The sequence below is a fragment of the Carcharodon carcharias genome, chromosome 20, assembly GCF_017639515.1.
Source record: "Carcharodon carcharias isolate sCarCar2 chromosome 20, sCarCar2.pri, whole genome shotgun sequence".
Classification (NCBI taxonomy): Eukaryota; Metazoa; Chordata; class Chondrichthyes; order Lamniformes; family Lamnidae; genus Carcharodon; species Carcharodon carcharias.
In genome coordinates, this window is record NC_054486.1 from 109,831,829 (window position 1) to 109,852,012 (window position 20,184).

The following is a 20,184-nucleotide window of genomic DNA, read 5'->3' on the forward strand; positions in this document are numbered from 1 at the left end:
CTGACTTGGAAACATATCGCCGTTCCTTCAATGTCGCTGGGTCAAAATCCTGGAACTCCCTTCCTAACAGCACTGTGGGTGTACTTACACAGCATGAACTGCAGCAGTTCAAGAAGGCAGCTAACCACCACTTTCTCAAAGGCAATTAGGGATGGGCAATAAATGCTGGCCCAGCCAACGAAGCTCACATCCCTTCAATGAATAAAAGAAAACACACACACAAACATACACATACCCCTCTCTCTCTCACACACGCACACACACAGACTCAACCCTCTCTCTCTCTCTCACACACACAGACTCAACCCTCTCTCTCACACATAGACTCAACCCTCTCTCTCTCTCACACACACAGACTCAACCCTCTCTCTCACACACAGACTCAACCCTCTCTCTCTCTCACACACATAGACTCAACCCTCTCTCTCTCACACACAGACTCAACCCTCTCTCTCTCTCACACACATAGACTCAACCCTCTCTCTCTCTCACACACAGACTCAACCCTCTCTCTCACACACAGACTCAACCCTCTCTCTCTCTCACACACAGACTCAACCCTCTCTCTCTCACACACATAGACTCAACCCTCTCTCTCTCACACACACACACTCAACCCTCTCTCTCTCACACACACACGGACTCAACCCTCTCTCTCTCACACACATACAGACTCAACCCTCTCTCTCACACACACAGACTCAACCCTCTCTCTCTCACACACACACACACACTCAACCCTCTCTCACACACACAGACTCAACCCTCTCTCTCTCACACACAGACTCAACCCTCTCTCTCTCACACACACACAGACTCAATCCTCTCTCTCTCACACGCACACAGACATTCACCCCTCTCTCTCTCACACGGACACACACATACTCACTTACCCCTCTCCCCACACACATACACACACTCAAACCCCTCCCCCCGACACACACATATAACACTCTCTCACACACACATCCTTCTTACACACGCACTCACCCCTCTTACACACACACTCACCCCTCACAAACACACGTACACAGATGTGCACACACACTTACAATTAACATTATAAGAATGGTAAGTCCTGTATTTGGATGGGTAATAACGGTAAACATTAGGTCAGTCAGATATCTGGATTGGATATGTACAGTAAAAATGATGTCAGCAATCCATAAGGCATAATGGGACAGGATTAATTAATGACTTCAGGGTAAAGGCACTCCTAGGTAACAGCAACCACAATATGATTGAATTTTACATCCAGTTTGAAAGGGAGAAGACTGGGTCTAAAACTAGTATTTTAAACTTAAATAAGGGCAACTGCGTGGGCACGAAAGCTGAGCTGGCTGAAGTGAACTGAGATACTAGGCTAGACGATGGATCAACAGAGAAGCAGTGACAGACATTTAAGGAGATATTTCAAAATATTCAGAATAAGTATATTCCTACTATAAAGAAAAATTCTAAAGGGAGGACCCCCATCCGTGGTTAACTAAAGAAATGAAAAGCATCAAATGTAAGGAAAATGCATATAACCACAAAGATGAGTGTCAGGACAGATGATTGGTCAGAATATAAAGAATGGCACAGAATGACTAAAAGGTTAATAAGGAGAAATAAATTAGAGTATGAGAGGAAGCTAGCTAGAAATGTAAGAACTGATAGTAAGAGTTTCTATGGGTATTTAAAAATGAAAAGAGTATGTAAAGTAAATGCTGGTCCTCTAGAGAGCGGGAATGAATAGTAGATAATAAGGAAATGGCGGATGAAATGAACAGATAAGTAAGGTGGGCTTTGCAGGGTCAACCATGCTGTTGTCATTTCTGGTGAAGGTGGGTGGCCCGTCCAGTTTCATTCCTTTTTTTTGAGACTTTGCAGCGGTTTGATACAACTGAGTGGCTTGCCAGACCATTTCAGAGGGCATTTAAGAGTCAACCACATTGCAGACCACTTAAGGATGGCAGATTTCCTTCCCTAAAGGGCATTAGTGAACCAGATGAGTTTTTACAACAATCGACAATGGTTTCATGGTGATCAATTTAATTCCAGATTTTTATTGAATTCAAATTCCACCATCTGCTGTGGTGGGATTCAAACCCAGGTCCCCAGAACATTACCCTGGGTCTCTGGATTACTACACCTCTTTGTCCTTTTGTTTATGACATCTTTTGGTTATCTCCACCTATCATTAGCCCTCTATCCAGCTCTACCTGTCCCACCCCACCTTAAAACAGCTTATATTTCACCTCTTTTCTATTTTTCCTTAGTTCTGTTGAAGAGTCAAAAGGACTCAAAACGTTATCTGTGTTCCTCTCTGCAGATGCTGTCAGACCTGCTGAGTTTTTCCAGGTATTTTTGTTTTTATCTCTGGATTACTACACCTCTTTGTCCTTTTGTTTATGACATCTTTTGGTTATCTCCACCTATCATTAGCCCTCTATCCAGCTCTACCTGTCCCACCCCACCTTAAAACAGCTTATATTTCACCTCTTTTCTATTTTTCCTTAGTTCTGTTGAAGAGTCAAAAGGACTCAAAACGTTATCTGTGTTCCTCTCTGCAGATGCTGTCAGACCTGCTGAGTTTTTCCAGGTATTTTTGTTTTTATCTCTGGATTACTAGCCCTGCGACAATACCACTACACCATCGCCTCCTCATACAAAGTATGCTGTGAAGAGGACATAAGGAGGTTGCAGATGGATATAGATAGGTTGAGTGAGTGGGCAAAAATCTGGCAAATGGAGTATAATGTGGAAAAATGTGAAGTTATTCACTTTAAAAGGAGAATGACTGCAGAATTCCGAGGTGCAGAGGGATCTAGGTGTTCTAGTGCACGAGTCACAAAAAATTAGTGTGCAGGTACAGCATGTAATCAAGAAGGCTAATGAAAAATTGGCCGGGTGGTTAACAGTGAGGTTGAATGTCTTGGGCTACAGGAAGTTATAGACGGGATGGTCAAATGGACAGATAAGTGGCAGATAGAATTTAACCCTGAAAAGTGTAAGGTGATACACTTTGGAAGGAGTAATTTGTCAAGGAAGTATTCCATGAACGGCATGGCACTAGGAAGTTCTGAGGACCAAAGGGACCTTGGCGTGTGTGTCCATAGATCTCTGAAGGCAGAGGGGCATGTTAGTGGGGTGGTGAAAAAGGCATATGGGACACTTGCCTTTATCAATCAAGGCATAGATTACAAAAGTAGGGAGGTCATGTTGGAGTTGTATAGAACCTTGGTGAGGCCACAGCTGGAGTACTGTGTGCAGTTCTGGTCACCACATTATAGGAAGGATGTGATTGCACTGGAAGGGGTGCAGAGGAGATTCACCAGGATGTTGCCTGGGATGAAACATTTAAGTTATGAAGAGAGGTTGGATAGGCTTGGTTTGTTTTTGTTGGAGCAGAGAAGACTGAGGGGTGACCTGATCGAGGTGTACAAAATTATGAGGGACATGGACAGGGTGGATAGGGAGCAGCTGTTCCCCTTAGTTGAAGGGTCAGTCACAAGGGGGCTTAAGTTCAAGGTGAGGGGTAGGAGGTTTAGGGGGGATTTGAGGAAAAACTTTTTTACTCAGAGGGTGGTGAGGGTCTGGAATGCACTGCCTGGGAGGGTGGTGGAGGTGGGTTGCCTCACATCCTTTAAAAAGTACCTGGATGAGCACTTGGCACGTCATAACATTCAAGGCTATGGGCCAAGTGCTGGTAAATGGGATTAGGTAGGTAGGTCAGGTATTTCTCACGTGTCGGTACAGACTCGATGGGCCGAAGGGCCTCTTCTGCACTGTGAATGTGTGTGCTATCCTTTATTGCGAGAAGAATGGAACATAAAAGTAAGGATGTTATACTACAGTTATACAGGGCATTGGTGAGACCACACCTCAAATACTGTGGGCAGTCTTGGTCTCCTTATTTAAGGAAGGATGTAAATGTGTTGGAGGCAGTTCAGAGGAGGTTTACTAGATTGATACTTGGAATGAGTGAGTTGTCTTATGAGAAAAGGTTGAACAGACTAGGCTTGTTTCCACTGGAATTTAGAAGATTCAGGGGTGACTTGATTGAAGTATATAAAATCCTAAACAGTCTTGACAAGACTGATATGGAAAGGATGTTTCCTCTTGTGGGTGAGTCCAGAACTAGGGGCACTGTTTTAAAATTCGAGGTTGCTCCTTTTGGACAGGGATGAGGAGAATTTTTTTCTCTCAGAGGGTTGTGAGACCTTGAAACTCTGCCTCAGAATGTGGTGGAGGCGGGGTCATTGAATATTTTTAAAGCAGAGATAGATAGATTCTGGTCAAGCAAGGGAATCAAAGTTATCGAGGGTAGATGGGAATGTGGAATTTGGAACACAAGTAAATCAGCCATGATCATGATGAATGGTGTAGTAGTTTCAAAGGCCTACTCTTGCTCCTATTTCTTATGTTCAACATTCCAATTTTGCTAAGACAAATTGGAATGTGCTGTAACAGAATCTACTGCCTGGTTCAGGGAGATTGTGTGTAAACCACCCGCCCATCCTCACTCACTCATCCGCCCTCATTTACTCACTTACCCACCTTCATTCTCTCACTCATCCACCTTCACTCTCACTCACCCACCCTCACACTAAATCGTAGGGGGGAGGTGCAATGAAAATGGAAGATAGAGCTGAAATGAGGCCCGAGACCTAGCAGTGAGCGCAGGTGCCCACCAAGGGGATCACAAAGAGCCAGAGGAAAAGCACCGGGAGTAGGCGGAAGCCGGCCGGAGTCAGGAGAGAGCACCAGGAGCCGGGGATAGTGGCTGCAGCTGGGAGATAAGTGGCCTGAACATAGCAGTGGGAGCTGGAGGATAGTGGCCAGAGCTGCAGGATAGCACCAGGAACAGGGGGGTAAGTGGCCAGAGCCAGGAGATAGCACTGGGAGCTGGGGGATAGTAGCCAGAGCTGCAGGATAGCACCGGGAACAGGGGGGTTAGTGGCCAGAGCTGGGGGATAGTAGCCAGAGCTGGGGGATAGCGCCACGAGCTGGGGGAAATAGTGCCGGGGGATAGCACCGGGAGTTGGGGGATAGTGGCTGGAGCAGGGGGAAAGCATTGGCAATGGAGGCGTCGATCCAGAGTTTCTCTCTATCTCCACATAGTCGCAGTTGCCAGGGTTCGCTGCTCCTCCAATCACAGCCTGTTTCTCTCCCATGTTTGCTGCTGATACACTCACTAGTGAGCTGGGGGAAAAGCTTCAAAACATCAACCTCACTGACCAGTCTTACCAGCATTTTGAAGAATTGCTCTCAGGGTTACATAGAGGGGCTTCTCAGGCCACAATGCAGCCTGCGGGCTGGACAAGCCTGATCTACACAGACCCTTGCACAAATGTAACTCACTCAGTTTTTTCCCTAATCTTTCCAGGGTCGTTTGAAGCTTTGTGTTCAAAAACTAGTCCCATGGTCCCTCTTTGTTCAACACAGGAGAGGTAAGGCTGAGTTGGGGGAATGGGGTGACTGCTGGTAGGGAGCAGCAGTGGGATTACAGCCTATACTGAACGAACTGAAGAACTCTCAGTTAAAGGAGGAATTAAAGGGAGAAACAGATTGCTCAGGGGCTGATAATGAGGAGCCCACCTGCTCCATCAGCAGCATTTAAAAAGCTTCACTGTCCCCCTTTATAAAATGCACATTCCTCAGTTTAAAAGGCAGGATCACATCATAAAACAAGCAGGCTGGACAATGTCCCAATTAATCAGGGTGGGTTCATAGAGTTTGCATTCCAATTAATCAGTTTTATCTCCATTTAACTAAACCACATTTTCATACTGCTACCCATACAAATGACTTCATGCAAAATATGCAAAGGGAAACACACTGCAAACAGGAGCTCTTGTGGCAAAATCATCTTATTTTTGCCAGAAAATAAATTTCAGAATGCAAGACAATCCCTTCAGTCAAGGTTCAAGCATAAGGTACTAAATGAAAGTCAACTGCAAAGCGAGCTGAGTGACAGGGAAAGGAGCTCTGTACCACAGTGTTTCAGCAGTTCAAACACAAAGCTAATCAGCCTCATCCACCCACCTTACATGAAAGGAAATTCAATGCTATTTTCCCATTTTCTCTCCCAAGTATCACTCTGAAGCAAAACTTTTGCTGAACTGCAGATTGACACCAAAGCAACAACAGCAATGAGGAGGCAGGGATAAGAGTTGGGGCTGTGTGCTCTCATCACGTGGTACAGTGCAGGTTGTGGATTATGTCACAGTGTTAAGAGTGAGGGGTATTATGGTTGGGGGTGTAGGTTATAACAGAGTATGACAGTGAAGGGTGTGGGGTATATTAGAGTGTTACAGTGAGGGGTGTGGGATATATCAGAATGTTACAGTGAGGAGTGTGGGGTATATCAGAACGTTACAGTGAGGGATGTGGGGTATATCAGAATGTTACAGTGACGGGTGTGGGGTATATTAGAGTGTTACAGTGAGGGGTGTGGGGTATATCAGAAAGTTACAGTGAGGGGTGTGGGATATATCAGAGTGTTACATTGAGGGGTGTGGGATAAATCAGAGTGTTACAGTGAGGGGTGTGGGGTATATCAGAGTGTTACAGTGAGGGGTGTGGGGTATAACAGAGTGTTACAGTGACGGGTGTGGGGTATATTAGAGTGTTACAGTGAGGGGTGTGGGGTATATCAGAGTGTTACAGTGAGGGGTGTGGGGTATATCAGAGTGTTACAGTGAAGGAGGTGGGGTATATTAGAATGTTACAGTGAGGGGTGTGGGATATATCAGAGTGTTACAGTGAGGGGTGTGGGGTATATCAGAGTGTTACATTGAGGGGTGTGGGATAAATCAGAGTGTTACAGTGAGGGGTGTGGGGTATATCAGAGTGTTACAGTGAGGGGTGTGGGATATATCAGAGTGTTACAGTGAGGGGTGTGGGGTATATCAGTGTTACAGTGAGGGGTGTGGGGTATATTAGAGTGTTACAGTGAGGGGTGTGGGGTAGATCACAGTGTTACAATGAGGGGTGTGGGGTATATCGGAGTGTTACAATGAGGGGTGTGGGGTATATCAGAGTGTTACAGTGAGGGGTGTGGGATATATCAGAGTGTTACAGTGAGGCGTGTGGGATATATCAGAGTGTTACAGTGACGGGTGTGGGGTATATCAGAGTGTTACAGTGAGGGGTGTGGGGTATATCAGAGTGTTACAGTGAGGGGTGTGGGGTATATCAGAGTGTTACAGTGAGGGGTGTGGGGTATATCAGTGTTACAGTGAGGGGTGTGGGGTATATCAGTGTTACAGTGAGGGGTGTGGGGTATATCAGAGTGTTACAGTGAGGGGTGTGGGGTATATCAGAGTGTTACAGTGAGGGGTGTGGGGTATATCAGAGTGTTACAGTGAGGGGTGTGGGATATATCAGAGTGTTACAGTGAGGGGTGTGGGATAAATCAGAGTGTTACAGTGAGGGGTGTGGGGTATATCAGAGTGTTACAGTGAGGGGTGTGGGATATATCAGAGTGTTACAGTGAGGGGTGTGGGGTATATCAGAGTGTTACAGCGAGGGGTGTGGGATATATCAGAGTGTTACAGTGAGGGGTGTGGGATATATCAGAGTGTTACAGTGAGGGGTGTGAGGTATATCAGAGTGTTACAGCGAGGGGTATGGGATATATCAGAGTGTTACAGTGAGGGGTGTGGGATATATCAGAGTGTTACACTGAGGGTTGTGGGGTATATCAGAGTGTTACAGTGAGGGGTGTGGGATATATCAGAGTGTTACAATGAGGGTGTGGGGTATATCAGAGTGTTACAGTGAGGGGTGTGGGATATATCAGAGTGTTACAGTGAGGAGTGTGGGATATATCAGAGTGTTATAGTGAGGGGGTGTGGGATATATCAGAGTGTTATAGTGAGGGGTGTGGGTTATATCAGAGTGTTGCTTAGTCAGGACAGAGCATAGGTCAGGAAAGGGTTAATCTTGTGGACGCACAACTGAAATGTTCAGATTATTACTGATGTTGAAATCTTACTGGAATACAAATGTCCCACTACAATCGTTACTTTGCGTCCAACTGAAGTAGAACAGAAATTATTCTTTTTAAGTCCCACCAGGGAGTCAGGCTGTTGTTTCGAATGAAAGTATCAAGTTGTTTTAAATCAGGAACAAAAACAAAAATACCTGGAAAAACCCAGCAGGTCTGACAGCATCTGCAGAGAGGAATACAGCTGACGTTCCGAGTCCGTATGACCCGGAAAGGTTTTTCCAGGTATTTTTGTTTTTGATCTAGATTTCCAGCATCTGCAGTATTTTGCTTTTATTTAAGTTGTTTTAAATGTTAGGATCAAGCAATGAAACCTGACACTTCCCTCCACAGGCTTCAGGTCAGGTGCTGAGTATGAAAAATAAATTTTGCTTTACTTCATTAAAGCAAATAACCGGTGCAGCAATTTCATATCAGGTTTAGGGAGAGGGGTTAAAAATCTATCATCCAGGATTACTGGTCACTGTTAAGCAACTGCTGCTGTACATGTACAGAACCAATTGAAAATCAGTCTCTCACACACAAAATGGCCAGATACATGAGGCAGAGTGAGATAGAGACCAAAATAAAGGGAATAGCAGCGACAGACAGGTACAAAGGGAAAGGAAAGAGTGAGGGGTGAGTGAGACAGAAGGAGGAGAGAGAGCTAAAGAGAGGCAGACAAAGGTGTAGGTGGAAGGGACAAAGAGGAAGGGAAATAAAGAGAGTGGTAAGAATGATAGAAACAGAAGAGAAAGAGAGGGAGAGGCTGAGCAAGAGGAAAAATAGACAGGAGAGGAAAAGTGATTTATAAAGGTTTAAAATTGCTGATTGGTTGCTTTTTCACTTTGTGCCGCTATTAATAAAGAAAAATATCTTGAACAGTTTATTTTTAAACAGCTTTATCAACTTGTCTTGCCACCTTCAAAGATTTGTAAACGTACAGCCCGAGGTGCCTCTGTTCCTGCACGCCCATTAAGACATTTCTTCAGATGAAGAAAGAGCTCTGTGATGGAACTGGGATCTTATGTGGAACTTACAGCACAGAGGCATGCTATTCAGCCCAACTGGTCCACGTTTATGTTGATGCTACACACCTTTCCACCTCTCTCATCCAAGCAGCACATCCTATTCTTTTGTCCCTCACGTATTTACCCAACTACCTCTTAAACGTTATCTATGCTATTTGTCTCAACTACACGTTGTGGCAGCAAGTTGCACATTCTCACCAATCTCTAAGTAAAGAAATTTCACCTGAATTCCTTAATGGATTTACCGACCACCTTATATTTATAACCCCCTAGTACTGGTCTCCCCACAAATGGAAACATCTCTACATCTACCCTATCAAACGCTCTCATAGTCTTAAAAGACTTGAGAGGGACAGAAATAAGATCTCTCAGAAGTCTGTAAGGGTCAGTTCCAGACTGTCATACTGAGCTATTGGGGAGTTATCACTGAGGGAAAGAAACTTACAGCACTGAATGAGGGCCATTCGGCCTGTACTGCCAGGGCTGACCCTCAGAAAGAGCAGTCATGATTAGTCCCACACCCACCTAGACCATTCCAGATCCCAACAATTCTGAGTGGGAATACTTCTCCTCATTTCCCATTTGTCAATGATTTTATTCTATTACTCTTGTTACTGACCCACTGCCCAGAAGGAATAGCTTTTCTCCCTATTCTATCAAAATCTCTCACCATTCTGAAAACCTCCATTCAGTCACCTCTTAACTTTCTGTGTTCCTATTTTCCCTGGTAACTCCCTGGTAAACCTCCCCTGTTCCCTTTCTAAGGCCTTTATGTCTTACCTGAAGTGTGCGGCCCGGAATTGTCCACAATATTGTAGCTGAGGCATAACCAGTGATTTAATAAGTTCCAGCAGGATCTCTCTGGCTTTATTTTCTACTCCTTCACTTATAAACCCAAGTAACCAAAATGCTTTTCCAACCACGTTATCAACCCGCCTTGTCTCACCTTTAAGGATTTGTTTATAAGGAAACCAAGATCTCTCTCTCCATCTACAGTTTTCAAATCTTTGCCATTTATGGGGTACTTTTTTTTTCCACATTTGTCCTCCTGAAGTACAAAACTTCACACCTGTCTGCTTTAAACTTCATCTACTTGCTTCTACCTATTTCACCAGCCTGTCTGTCATGAAATCTAAAACTGTCCTCATCACGGACTGTGAGGGCCTCACCATGGATTATCACTATTCCCAAAGTACAGTGCTTCAGTGTATAACATTGCTGAGTTATGTGGCCATCTCATCGCCTCCCCCTTCAAACACCAGCATGTTTCCTGCTCTTCAGCTTTACACTTTAAACTGAACACATGAATAACACTGTCCCTGGAGATAAATACAGGAGCACTGGGACTTGTCATCAATCACAGTCTGACCTTCTCTGAGATCAGTAATTTACTAAACACCTACCATATCTCAAAGGTTTGTTTGGTCTTCCCTTGAACTTGATAGGGGTTTGAAACTGATCTGTAGAATTTTCAACATTCCCATTGGGAGGCTCCGACAAAATATTCAGCTTCACTCTACTCTCCACCCCCACTGCCGACATCCCTCACCTTCTCTTTGATAGAATGCGTTTGGTGGGGTTCCTGAACCCATCCCTGTCATTTATTGCCCGTGAGAGGAGACATGTCTCAACAAAAGAAATAGTTTGTAATGTTTAGATTCTGCAGTCCTGACTGCTAGGAATTTAGATGGAGCAGTCAGTATTACAGCTCACTCATATACATTCTGATTAAAGCTGCCTCAATGGAGAGGCCAGAGCAACAGAACACTTCCGCGTGCTCTGATACCCATCAACCTTGGCAAGGGTCCCTTTACCGAAGGTGTTGGGTCTCACGGGGTGGGGCAATGTCCCTTTACCCAGGTTGGTGGTATCGGTGTGGGGCACTGCATCCTTACAACCAACTACAACAACTTAGTATTTACATAGAACCATTAGCCTAATAAAACATCACAAGGCAATTCACAGGAGCATTATAAAGCAAATCTAATACTGAGTCACTTAAGGAGATATTAGGACAAATGATCATGCAGGAGTAGGTTTTAAAGGGCATCTTAAAGGAAGAAAGAGAAGTAGAGGGCAGAGGGATTTAGGGAGGGAATTCTAGAGGTTAGGGCCCAGGCAGCTGAAGGCATAGCCACTGAAGCTGGGAGCAATTAAAACCAGAAGCGCAGATATCTCTGAGGGTTGTGCGACTAGAGAAGATTACAGAGATAAGGAGGCGCAAGGCTAGGGGGAGATTTAAGAACAGGTAAGAATTTTAAAATTGAGGCAGGGCTGATGGGTGAATGGGACTTGGTGTAAGTAAGAAATTTGGAATTCTTAATGATGTCACGAATGAGGTCGGTTTGATGTATGTGTGCAAGAACAATGTTGAGTGATAGTGACAAAATTTCAGAGTCACCTGTCGTGTGTTTTCATGAAATCCCAGTACTTCCTGGTGCCATTCTGTAAATGAGAGAGAAAAAGACTTGATTTAAAAACAAAGGTGAGGATTCATACAGCTATCAGATCCTGAGCTATGTGAAAATCACCCATAGGTATTTCCTAACCACTCTTACCAGAAGTAAGGCACTGGGAGCCCTGCATTCTACCAGGTCTAAGGCACTGGGAGCCCTGCATTCTACCAGGTCTAAGGCACCGGGAGCCCTGCATTCTACCAGGTCTAAGGCACTGGGAGCCCTGCATTCTACCAGGTCTAAGGCACTGGGAGCCCTGCATTCTACCAGGTCTAAGGCACTGGGAGCCCTGCATTCTACCAGGTCTAAGGCACCGGGAGCCCTGCATTCTACCAGGTCTAAGGCACTGGGAGCCCTGCACTCCACTAGGTATAAGGCACTATGTAAGGCACTGGGAGCCCTGCATTCTACCAGGTCTAAGGCACTGGGAGCCCTGCACTCTACTAGGTATAAGGCACTGTGTAAGGCACTGGGAGCCCTGCACTCTACTAGGTATAAGGCACTATGTAAGGCACTGGGAGCCCTGCATTCTACCAGGTCTGAGGCACTGGGAGCCCTGCACTCTACTAGGTATAAGGCACTGTGTAAGGCACTGGGAGCCCTGCACTCTACCAGGTCTGAGGCACTGGGAGCCCTGCACTCTACTAGGTATAAGGCACTATGTAAGGCACTGGGAGCCCTGCACTCTACCAGGTCTAAGGCACTGGGAGCCCTGCATTCTACCAGGTCTGAGGCACTGGGAGCCCTGCACTCTACTAGGTATAAGGCACTGTGTAAGGCACTGGGAGCCCTGCACTCTACTAGGTATAAGGCACTGTGTAAGACACTGGGAGCCCTGCACTCTACTAGGTATAAGGCACTGTGTAAGGCACTGGGAGCCCTGCACTCTACTAGGTATAAGGCACTGTGTAAGGCACTGGGAGCCCTGCACTCTACTAGGTATAAGGCACTGTGTAAGGCACTGGGAGCCCTGCATTCTACCAGGTCTGAGGCACTGGGAGCCCTGCACTCTGCTAGGTATACGGCACTGTGTAAGGCACTGGGAGCCCTGCATTCTACTAGGAGTAAGGCACTGGGAGTGTAGTGCAGCCACTAAGTTCAGCACCACTGAAATCAGTTGCTCATGAGTGGCTGAGCAACCAGATGTGTGTGAGCTCTGTGGATGGAACAGTTATTGAATGAAGTAAATCAGACTGAGAGAAGAGATTTTGTGATCATCACAGATTTGTTCAGTATTGTTACAGTGCCGGAGGCCAGTCAGCCTATCATGCCTGCACTGGCTCTCCGAATGGGTGTTTCACCTCGTGCCATTCTTCTGCTTTCACAACTGCGATCATCTATCGGAATCTTAAAACCACATTACATCATTGTGTCAGCTAAAGTGGCGAGAAGCAAAGTGAGAGATGGAAATGTGGTACGTTGTTTTGTGTGACATTTGTCAAGAAAAAATACAGTTGTCAAATTAGTAATACTCTTAATTTTTACAGCATGCTAGAGGTGGTCCTGGAACGCACTGCCTGAAACAGAGGTGCAGGCAGATTCAATAGTAGCTTTCAAAAGGAATTACATTAATACTTGAAGGAAAACAGCATTTGCAGGGCAATGGGGAAAGACCAAGAGAGTGGGATTAATTGGATAGCTCTAGTAAAGTGCTGACACAGGTTCAATGAGCCAAATGGTCATCCTGCATACTCTAAGATTTATGACTTTGGAAAGGAAGATTTGAGGAGCAGGGACGAAGGGAGAGGTGAGGTGAAGATGATTTAGGGAATCCAATTTGGGAGCTATCCCTGGTGCTTAGGTTTAAGTTTCCAAAGGTCCAACCAGTAAAAAAGGTGCACTTGTATTTTTATGAGACATCCTGAGGTCATGAGAGGTGCTGAAGTGCTTTATTGGAACACACAAATTAGGAGCAGGAATAGGCCATTTGGCCCCTCGAGCCTGCTCTGCCATTTGATCTGACTGAGGCCTCAACTCTACATTCCTGTCTACTCCCTAAATCCTTTGACTCCCTTGTCAATCAAAAATCTAACTAACTCAGCCTTGAATAAATCCAATGAGCCTGTCTCCACAGCTCTCTGGGTAAGAGAATTCCAGACCAATAGCCAGCCCTTTGAGAGAAAAAAAAATCACCTCATCTCCGTCTTAAATGAGAACTCCTTATTTTTAAACTGTGTCCCCTTGTCCTAGTCTCTCCCACGAGAGACAATATCCTCTCAACATCCACCCTGTCGGGACCCTTCAGGATTTATGTGTTTCAATGAGACCACCTCTCATTTTTCTAAACTCCAATGGATACAGACTCAACCTGTCCAACCCTTCCTCAGAAGATAACCCCTTCATCCCAGGAATGAGTCAAGTGAACCTTCTCTGAACTGCCTCTAATGCAATTATACCCTTTCTTAAGTAAGAAGACCAAAACCACACAATATTCCAATGATTCTTATTATTTATTTTATTGCTATTTATTTTTTGCAGTTCTAGACAGAATATTGTCAGAATGTTTGCCTGTGAACCACAAACCCAACTGGTTTATTAATAATAATGAGAATATTATAACATATAATATTAAAAATCCAGCCGATGAAGGAAATGTGGTGGCCAATTTGCGTACAGCAAGCTCCCACAATCAGAAATGTGACACTGACCCGATAATCTGATTTTCTGAGATGTTGATCGAAGGATAAGTATTGACGAGGAATCAGGGGAGGCCCCCTGCTCTTCTTTGGAATAGTAGTCGTGGGATTTTTTTACAACACAGAAACAGAAATACCTGGAAAAAACTCAGCAGGTCTGGCAGCATCGGCGGAGGAGAGCACAGTTGACGTTTCGAGTCCTCATGACCCTTCAACAGAACTAAGTAAAAATAGGAAAGGGGTGAAATATAAGCTGGTTTAAGGTGGGGGGTGTTATTAGGACAAGCAGCCAGTAATAGGTGGAGATAACCAAAAGCGGTCACAGACAAAAGAACAAAGAGGTGTTGAAGGTGGTGATATTATCTAAAGGAATGTGCTAATTAAGAGTAGAAGACAGGACAGATAAAGTACAGATAGCTTTAGTGGGGGTGGGGGAATACTAAAAGGTAGAAATAAACAATGGGTGGAAATACTTTTAAAAATAACGGAAATAGGTGGGAAAAGAAAAATCTATATAAATTATTGGAAAAAACAAAAAGGAGGGGGAAGAAACGGGAGGGGGGTGGGGATGGAGGAGGGAGTTCAAGATCTAAAATTGTTGAACTCAATATTCAGTCCAGAAAGCTATAAAGTGCCTAGTCGGAAGATGAGGTGCTGTTCTTCCAGTTTGCGTTGAGCTTCACTGGAACATTGCAGCAGGCCAAGGATGGACATGTGGGCTCGAGAGCAGGGTAGAGTGTTGAAATGGCAAGCGACAGGGAGGTCTGGGTATGTCCATCTGGCAGGGGTGATGGGGCCTCGGTTTAACGTCTCATTTGAAAAGCAGCATTTCCAACAGTGCAATGCTTCCTCTGTACTGCACTGGAGTGCTAGCCGAGACCTTTGTGCTCAAGTCCTGGATGGGGATTTGAACCCACAACCTCCTGACTCAGTGGTGAGAGCGCTACCCACTGAGCCGCAGCAAATTTGATCATTGCTATAGTTTTGAAAAGAAATGCCCAAGTCTGTATGTAGCTTCTTGCAGTCACATTCAGCAGCTGATCCTGATTCTAACCCAAACCAAAGCACAGTGCAGAACACCGTCAAAATGGAGAAAAGTGGAAGTCAGCGCCATGAGCAAGAGGAGTTCCACTGAAACTTGGACAGAGTGGGCTGATTTCATCATGGTGAGGGCACAGGGAGAAGGCAGAGTATGTAGAACAGGGTATTGGCACTTAAGAGGAGCAAGAGAGGGAAGTTCAGAGGTAAACTAACCATAGTCACATTGATAATGAAAAGGGAGAGAGTTTGGGAGCGCGAGGATTGAAAAGAACTGTTCATCTTTGAAGCTGAGGCAGGAAGAATATCAAGACTCAAGATTAGGCTGGATAGGGAATTGGATAAAGGAAAGAGGGATATAAGAACAAGGTGGGTAAATGTGATATTTGTTTACACGGGAAGTAAATACTTGGGCCTATCTCTTTGTGGTTTAACACCTATATACTTTACAATTGCAACTGACTTTCAAACACCACATCTTATCCACGATCCATTCATTGCAAGGGGAGTCGAGTATAAAAGTAAGAAAGTTTTTGCTACATCATACAGGGCATTGGTGAGACCACATCTGGAGTCCTGTGCATAGTTTTGATCTAACTTGAGAAAGGATATAAATACATTAGAAGAAGGTTCACTCGACTGATAGCTAGGATGAAGGGCTTATGAGGAAAGGTTGAACAGGCTGGATCTGTATCCATTGGAGTCTAGAAGAATGAGAGGTGATCTTATTGAAACATATAAGATCCTGGGGGACTTGACAGGATGGATGTCAAGAAGGTGTTTTCCCTAATGGGAGGGACTAGAACACAGTTTAAGAATACGGGTTCTCCCATTTAAGACTGAGATGAGAAGAAATGTTTTCTCAGAGGGTTGTTAGTTGATGGAATTCTCTTCCACAGAGAGCAGTGGAGGCAGGGTCATTGAATACTTTTAAGGCTGAGTTAAATAGATTCTTGATTGACAAGTGAATCAAAGGGTATAGGGGGTAGACAGGAAAGTAAAGTTGAAGCCATAATCAGATCAGCCAAATGAATGCCAAAGCAAGCTCAAGGGACTGAATGGCCTATTCCTACTTTGTATGTTTGTATGTTCATGATCATTTACTTTAATTCTATCTCTGTAACAAACTTAACATCCCTCCCACCTTCCACCCTCCATCAACCACAGACCATCCAAAACTCTGCTACCACCGCCAAGTCCCACTCACTTATCACCCCCATTGTACATCAGCTCCCTCTTCCTCAGGTTCCAAATTCTGCTCCTCGTCTACAAGCCCTCACTATGGTCTCATGTCACCCAGCTCTGTAGTCTTACCTGGCTATACATCACCTCATAAGCCCTCCAGTAGGCCCTACTAACCATCCAGCCTTGCTGCTAGGTACAAGTATATCTGAAAAGTTCACAGAGGCACAATCAGACAAAAATGAACAGCGAACAAAAAAGGCGATCAAAGAGTTGGCTTCAAAGGAGCATCTTAAAACAGAAGAGGGAGGTGGAGAGGTAGAAAGATTTAGGGAGGGAATTCCAGAGCATGGAGAATGGACAATGGGAGGCACGGCTGCTAGTGATGAAGGGGAGTAGGGGGATGGACAAGAGGCTAGAAAGAGTTCTGATGGGGATGGCGAAAGTTGTAGGGTTTGAGAAGCTTACAGAGATAGGATGGGGAAAGGCCATGATGCAATTTTTTTAAAAAAGGAATATAAAATGTTTTTAAATTGGAATTGTTGAGGGACCAACAGTCAATTTAAGTCAACAAAGACAGGTAGATGTGTGGGGACTTGTGCGTCTCAGGAAGCACAGTTTTGGACGAACTAATGTACTTTGGAAAGGGTGGAGAGAGGACCCGGAGGCAGTCCACCACCTGGATGAGCTATCTGACCCAGTCCAGTCTGTGGCTCCAGAGCGAAGTGGCCACATTCTGAGTGAAATCAAAGCGTGACATCACAGGAAAACAGATAAGTGATTGGCTGATGAATATTTTGCTTGTTTAGCTTCAAAACTCATGTAATTTATTAGTAATTGTAGGGTTTTACTAGTTTTAGGAAGGTTTACGAGCAGTAGTTGAAGTTATTAGGTGTAGCAGTGTTTATTAATTTATTAATTATAAGTTAATTAAGAGTAAATTAGTTATCACATAATAGAAGGTAAGGCAGTTGATGTGTTGTGACTGCAGAATGTGGATATTCCTGGACACCAGAGCAAACACATCTGCAGTAAGTGTCTGTGGCTTGAGGAGCTTCAGCTCAGAGCCATTAATCTGTGGGCCGAGCTGCAGACACTGCAATGCAACAGGAAGAGGAAAAGTTACCTGGAGACTTTGTACCAGGAGGCAGTCACACCGCTTAGGATACAATCCTCCAATTTGGTCAGTGGTCAGGAACAGGAAGGTGTGATTCCAATGAGCCAGGGGACCCAGAAGATAGAAGTGGAGGAGCCTCGGCCTTTACAGTTGTCCAACAGATTTAAGGTTCTTGCAGCCTGTATGGCTGAAAGTAGTGGCTGTAGGCTTGATGAGCAAACTGACCATGGCAGGATTCAAGCGGGGGGAGTTAACAGAAATGTAGTGATAGTACGGGACATTATAGTTGTACAGATGGACATCGTTCTCTGCAGTGGAGACCATGAATTGAGATGGCTGTGTTGCCTGCCTGGTGCCAGGGTTCGGGACATCTGCTCTGGGCTGGAGAGGAACCTGCAATGAAGGAGTATCTAGTTGTTGTAGCCCATGTAGGCACCAACAACATAGGTAGAACTAGGAAAGAGGTTCTGCTGAAGGACTGTGAGCAGCTAGGGGCTAAATTAAAAAGCAGAACCTGAGGTAATAATCTACGGCTCACTACCTGAACCACGAGCAAATTGGCAAAGGGTAAATCAAATTATAGAGTTAAATATTTGGCTCAAAGATTGGTGTGGGAGAAATGGCTTTCAATTCACGTGATACTGGCACTAGTACTGGGAAAATTGGGAGCTAGAAGTTACAAAAAAAGTAAAAAGACAGAACTAAAAGATCTATATCTGAATGCATGTAGCATTCAGAACAAGATAAATGAATTGAAAGCACAAATAGAAATAAATATGTATGATCTGATCGCCATTACAGCGACATGGCTACAGAATGACAAAGGTACAGAACATTTAGGAAGGTCAGGAAGCTAGGAAAAGCTGGAGGGGTAGCTCTACTAATTAAAGATGACATTTGGTACAATAATGAGAAATGTCCTTAGTTCTGGAGATCAAGATGTAGAATCAGTTTGGGTAGTGATGAGAAACAGTAAAGGTAAGTCACTTGTGGGAGTGATTTATAGGACCCCCTGTCAGAAACCATACTGAGGACGGGTATACAAGAAGAACTAATGGGGGCTTGTGTGAAAGGTACGTCTATAATCATGGATGATTTTAATCTACACACAAATTGGACAAATCAGACTGGCAAAGGTAGCCTAGATGATGAGTTCATAGAATGTTTTCAGGACAGCACATTTTAGCACCAACCAGACAGCCGTCTATACTAGATCTGGTAATGTGCAATGAGACAGGATTAATTAATGAACTCATAGTGAAGGAGCCCCTAGGTAACAGCGATCATAATATGATTAATTTCACATTCAGTTTGATGAAGAGAGGAGTGGATCTAAGACTAGTGTTTTAAATTTAAATAAGGGTAATTGTGAGGGCATGAAGATACAGCTGGCTAAGTGAACTGGGAAATTAGCTTAAGGGATAGATCAGTACATATGCAGTGGCAGACACTTAAGGAGAAAGTTCAGAATACGCAGAAAACATACATTCCAATGAGAAAGAAACACTCCACTGGAAAGAGACACCATCTGTGCATCAAATTGAAAGAAAAAAATGTATATTTCTTCAAAGATGAGTGGCAGGTCAGAAGATTGGACGGAATATAAAGAACAGCAAAAAATAACTAAAAGATTAATAAAGAGGGAGAAATTAGGGTACAAGGGAAAGCTGCCAGAAATATAAAAACAGATAGTAAGAATTTATACAGGTATTTTAAAGAGAAAAGAGCAAGTAAAGTGAGCATCGTTCCTCTAGAAGGAGAATGGGGAATTAATAATGGAAAATAAGGAAATGGCAGGTGAATTGAATAGATATTTTGCATCTGTCTTCACGGTAGAGGAAACATCCCACAGAAATAATTGTAAACCAAGATACGAAAGGGAAGGAGAAATTTAAAACAATTACAATCACCACGGAAAGGGTACTGAGAAAATTATTAAAACTAAAAGGTGACAAGTCCACAGGTTCAGATGGACTTCATCCTAGGGTCTCAAAAGAAGTGGCTGCTGAAACAGTGGGTGCAATGGTCTTAATTTTCCAAAATTCCCTAGATTCTGGAAAGATTGGAAAATAGCGAATATGGCTCCTCTATTCAAGAAAGGAAGGAGACAGAAAGTAGGAAATTACAGGCCAGTTAGCTTAACATCTGTCTTAGGGAAATTGTGAGAATCTATTATTAAGGTGGTGATAGCGGGGCACTTATAAATATTAATGCAATCAAGCAGAGTCAACTTGGTTTTGTGAAAGGGAAATCATGTTTGACTAATTAATTGGAGTTCTTTGAGGAAATAACAAGCAACATGGGTGAAGGAGAATCTGTGGATGTGCTGTATTTAAATTTCCAGGAGGCATTTAACAAGGCGCCACATCAAATGTTACTACGCAAAATAAAAGCTCATGGTGTAAGGGGTAACATATGGAGTTTGTACTGAGGATTGGTTAGCTAACAGGAAGCAGACAGCAAGGATAAAAGGATTATAAAAACAGAAAATGCTGGAGAAACTCAGCAGGTCTGGCAGCATCTATGGACAGAAAAACAGAGTTAGTGTTTCGAGTCCATATGACTCTTCTTCAGGCCTCTAAGGAAGAGTCATATGAACCTGAAACATTAACTCTGTTTCTCTCTCCTCAGATGCTGCCAGACCAGCTGAGCTTTTCCTGCATTTTCTGTTTTTATTTCAGATTTCCAGCATCCTCAGTATTTTGCTTTTCGGGTTGGCAAGAAGTGATGAGTGGGGACCACAGGGATC

The 20,184-nt window shown here is 44.1% G+C and overlaps 1 protein-coding gene across 3 annotated transcripts in view; it reads right to left on the reverse strand.

Moving 5' to 3' along the window:
- Positions 1–20,184, reverse strand: part of nudt14 (nudix (nucleoside diphosphate linked moiety X)-type motif 14) — a 94,431-nt gene that overhangs the window by 29,253 nt on the left and 44,994 nt on the right. For all 3 annotated transcript variants that reach the window (XM_041213781.1, XM_041213782.1, XM_041213783.1), the window contains exon 2: positions 11,408–11,451. In XM_041213781.1, the coding sequence (XP_041069715.1) occupies positions 11,408–11,451 (44 nt within the window). The remainder of the gene's footprint in view (positions 1–11,407; positions 11,452–20,184) is intronic.